This window comes from Bison bison, unplaced genomic scaffold (assembly GCF_000754665.1).
Source record: "Bison bison bison isolate TAMUID 2011002044 unplaced genomic scaffold, Bison_UMD1.0 scf7180017864230, whole genome shotgun sequence".
Classification (NCBI taxonomy): domain Eukaryota; kingdom Metazoa; phylum Chordata; class Mammalia; order Artiodactyla; family Bovidae; genus Bison; species Bison bison.
Window position 1 is genome coordinate 1,176,548 of NW_011494802.1, and position 5,002 is coordinate 1,181,549.

Below are 5,002 nucleotides of genomic sequence, written 5' to 3' on the forward strand. Positions count from 1 at the left end.
CATGTGAAGAGTTGACTCATTGGAAAAGATTCTGATGCTGGGAGGAATTGGGGGCAGGAGGAGAAGGGGACGACAGAGGATGAGATGGCTGGATGGCATCACTGACTCGACGGATGTGAGTCTGAGTGAACTCCAGGAGTTGGTGATGGACAGGGAGGCCTGGTGTGCTGCGATTCATGGGGTCGCAAAGAGTCGGACACGACGGAGCGACTGATCTGACTGATCTGATCTGATCCAGAGAGCAATATGGCACTACTAAATGCATTAAAAATCTAGCCACCCTTTCAGCAACTAATTTTACTTACAGGACTTTATTCTAAGGAAATAATTATCAGAAGAGGAGACAAAAATGTATGTACCTGGGTGCTTATCATAATGCTATTTATAATAGCAAAAGACAGCAGAATAAAAACAGGAGATTGGCTACATCAATTAAGATGCATCGATATACCTCAATGGTGAAAAATTGAAAGCATTTCCCCTAAAGTCAGGAACAAGACAAGGGTGCCCACTCTCACCACTACTATTTAACATAGTTTTGGAACTTTTGGCCACAGCAATCAGAGCAGAAAAAGAAATAATAGGAATCCATATTGGAAAAGAAGTAAAACTCTCACTGTTTGCAGATCACATGATCCTCTACATAGAAAACCCTAAAGACTCCACCAGAAAATTACTAGAGCTAATCAATGAATATAGTAAAGTTGCAGGATATAAAATCAACACACAGAAATCCCTTGCATTCCTATACACTAACAATGAGAAAACAGAAAGAGAAATTAAGGAAACAATTCCATTCACCATTGCAATGAAAAGAATAAAATACTTAGGAATATATCTACCTAAAGAAACAAAAGGCCTATATATAGAAAACTATAAAACACTGGTGAAAGAAATCAGAGAGGACACAAATAGATGGAGAAATATACCATGTTCTTGGATCAGAAGAATCAATATAGTAAAAATAAGTACACTACCCAAAGCAATCTATAGATTCAATACAATCCCTATCAAGCTACCAACAGTATTTTTCACAGAACTAGAACAAATAATTTCACAATTTGTGTGGAAATACAAAACACCTCGAATAGCCAAAGCAATCTTGAGAAAGAAGAATGGAACTGGAGGAATCAACCTGCCTGACTTCAGGCTCTACTACAAAGCCACAGTCATCAAGACAGTATGGTACTGGCACAAAGACAGAAATATAGATCAATGGAACAAAATAGAAAGCCCAGAGATAAATCCACGCACCTATGGACATCTTATCTTCAACAAAGGAGGCAAGAATATACAGTGGAGAAAAGATAATCTCTTTAACAAGTGGTGCTGGGAAAACTGGTCAACCACTTGTAAAAGAAAAACTAGAAGACTTTCTAACACCATACACAAAAATAAACTCAAAATGGATTAAAGATCTAAACGTAAGACCAGAAACTGTAAAACTCCTAGAGGAGAACATAGGCAAAACACTCTCCGACATAAATCACAGCAGGATTCTCTATGACCCACCTCCCAGAATATTGGGAAAAAAAAGCAAAAATAAACAAATGGGACCTAATTAAAATTAAAAGCTTTTGCACAACAAAGGAAACTATAAGCAAGGTGAAAAGAAAGCCTTCAGAATGGGAGAAAATAATAGCAAACGAAGCAACTGACAAACAACTAATCTCAAAAATATACAAGCAACTCCTATAGCTCAATTCCAGAAAAATAAACAACCCGATCAAAAAATGGGCCAAAGAAATAAACAGACATTTCTCCAAAGAAGACATACAGATGGCTAACAAACACATGAAGAGATGCTCAACGTCACTCATTATTAGAGAAATGCAAATCAAAACCACAATGAGGTACCATTTCACACCAGTCAGAATGGCTGCAATCCAAAAGTCTATAAGCAATAAAGTGCTGGAGAGGGTGTGGAGAAAAGGAACCCTCTTACACTGTTGGTGGGAATGCAAACTAGTACAGCCACTATGGAGAACAGTGTGGAGATTCCTTAAAACACTGGAAATAGAACTGCCATATGACCCAGCAGTCCCACTGCTGGGCATACACACCAAGGAAACCAGAACTGAAAGAGACACATGTACCCCAATGTTCATCGCAGCACTGTTTATAATAGCCAGGACATGGAAGCAACCTAGATGTCCATCAATAGACGAATGGATAAGAAAGCTGTGGTACATATACACAATGGAGTATTACTCAGCCATTAAAAAGAATATATTTGAATCAGTTCTAATGAGGTGGATGAAACTGGAGCCTATTATACAGAGTGAAGTAAGCCAGAAAGAAAAACACCAATACAGTATACTAACGCACATATATGGAATTTAGAAAGATGGTAATGAAAACCCTGTATGTGAGACAGAAAAGGAGACACAGATGTATAGAACAGTCTTTTGGACTCTGTGGGAGAAGGCAGGGGTGGGATGGTTTGGGGGAATGGCATTGAAACATGTATATTATCATATGTGAAATGAATCGCCAGTCCAGGTTCAATGCATGATACAGGATGCTCGGGGCTGGTGCACTGGGATGACCCAGAGGGATGTGATGGGCAGGGAGGTGGGAGGGGGTTCAGGATGGGGAACACATGTACACCCGTAGCGGATTCATGTCAATGTATGGCAAAACCAATACAATATTGTAAAGTAATTAGCCTCCAATTAAAAAAAAAAGAGGTATCGATATAGCTGGATACGACAGTCATTCAAAATGATATAGATGTAGACATAAATATACCTAAATATACGGACATGGAAGGAGGGCCACAATATATACTGTGTCTGATGAATAAAAAGAGGCTGAAAATAGCATGGATGTTGTGATCCATCCATCCTTCCTTCCTACTTACCTACCTATCAGACCTAGATGTATATGTGTGTATATATACACATGAAAAGTATCTGAAAAGATCAGATCAGATCAGATCAGTCACTCAATTGTGTCTGACTCTTTGCGACCCCATGAATCGCAGCACGCCAGGCCTCCCTGTCCATCACCAACTCCTGGAGTTCACTCAGACTCACATCCATCGAGTCAGTGATGCCATCCAGCCATCTCATCCTCTGTCGTCCCCTTCTCCTCTTGCCCCCAATCCCTCCCAGCATCAGAGTCTTTTCCAATGACTCAACTCTTTGCATGAGGTGGCCAAAGTACTGGAGTTTCAGCTTTAGCATCATTCCTTCCAAAGAAATCCCAGGGCTGATCTCCTTTAGAATGGACTGGTTGGATCTCCTTGCAGTCCAAGGCACTCTCAAGAGTCTTCTCCAACACCACAGTTCAAAAGCATCAATTCTTCGGTGCTCAGCCTTCTTCACAGTAAAATACTCCCAAATTTGACACTGGTTATCTAAATGAGACTAAATCATTTTTAACTTTCTTCTTCATACATTTCTATATTGTTTGAATTTCTTATTATAAGCACAAATAATTTTTTTAAACAGAAAAAAAACCAATAAAGCTATTTTCAACTTATTTATTTATTAATAAGTAATAAATGTTTTAAAGAAATTTTAATAGCACTATTGAGAAAACAAGTAATATTTATATGCAGAACTAGAATTTATTCTCGAGTAATGTAATGTCTTCCAAAAAAGTATCTTAAACCAGTATTTATTTGCTGTCCTAGATCATTTTTATGAGCTCAAGGATTTATCCCTTTGCTGGCTTCTATAGACATTCTTGACTTTAAAAATATTTATATATCATTTGTATGTAATTATATACATAATAACCTTCTTATAAAAAGGTATTTTCATCTAAAAACACAAACCCAAATCTGCTCAAATAAACAGGTTATTTCCATAATACTTTCTGATATTACAGGGTCAATAACAGCTGGGGTATTTCAGGGGCTCAGGGAGTCCCAGTCTGTACTGAAGATGCTGCTGTAAAGCATAGCCTCGCTCAGCTCCTGCATGTACCTCACAGGGAGCTGTAAACACTCACCTTGGAGACTTCTGTCCTAGGTCCGTTTTTGTCACAAACATCACCTGTTGGTAAGTAAACAGAGTACACACTTGGCAAAGGTTTTAAAGAAGGATTTACATTTCTTTTTATTGTGGTAAAAGATATATAACATAAATTTTCATTTTAACCATTTTTTAGTTAAAAAATCAGTATCATTCACAATATTGTGCAACACTCACCATTATATATTTCCTAAACTTTTTCAGCATCCTAAACAGAAACTCCTTACTTTCCCTTATTCCCAGCCCCTGGTAACCTCTAATCTGCTTTCTGCCTCTATAAATTTGCCTATTCTAGATGTTTCATACAAGTAGAATGATACACTATTTCCTATTTTGTCTGGCTCATTTCACATAGCATAAAGTTTTCAAGAATCATTCATGTTGTAGCATGTGTCAGAACTTTTTTACTTTTTATGTTGGAGGTCGTGACATTGTACAGGACACAGGAATCAAGACCATCCCCAAGAAAAAGAAATACAAAAAAGCAAAATGGCTGTCTGAGGAGGCCTTACAAATAGCTCTGAAAAGAAGGGAAGCAAAAAGCAAAGGAGAAAAGGAAAGACATACCCATTTGAATACAGAGTTCCAAAGAATAGCAAGGAGAGATAAGAAAGCCTTCCTTAGCGATCAATGCAAAGAAATAGAGGAAAACAATAGAATAGGGAAGACTAGAGATCTCTTCAAGAAAATTAGAGATACCAAGGGAACATTTAATGCAAAGATGGGCTCAATAAAGGACAGAAATGGTAGGGACCTAATAGAAGCAGAAGATATTAAGAAGAGGTGGCAAGAATACGCAGAAGAACTGTTCAAAAAAGAACTTCATGACCCAGATAATCATGATGGTGTGATCACTCATCTAGAGCCAGACATCCTGGAGTGTGAAGTCAAGTGGGCCTTAGGAAGCATCACTACAAACAAAGCTAGTGGAGGTGATGGAATTTCAGTTGAGCTATTTCAAATCCTGAAAGATGATGCTGTGAAAGTGCTGCACTCAATATGCCAGCAGATTTGGAAAA

General features: G+C 38.1%; 1 protein-coding gene across 1 annotated transcript in view; it reads right to left on the bottom strand.

Moving 5' to 3' along the window:
* Positions 1–5,002, bottom strand: part of LOC104993052 (phospholipid-transporting ATPase FetA-like) — a 73,191-nt gene that overhangs the window by 23,999 nt on the left and 44,190 nt on the right. The window contains exon 13 of the mRNA XM_010846135.1: positions 3,961–4,004. Within this exon, the coding sequence (XP_010844437.1) occupies positions 3,961–4,004 (44 nt within the window). The remainder of the gene's footprint in view (positions 1–3,960; positions 4,005–5,002) is intronic.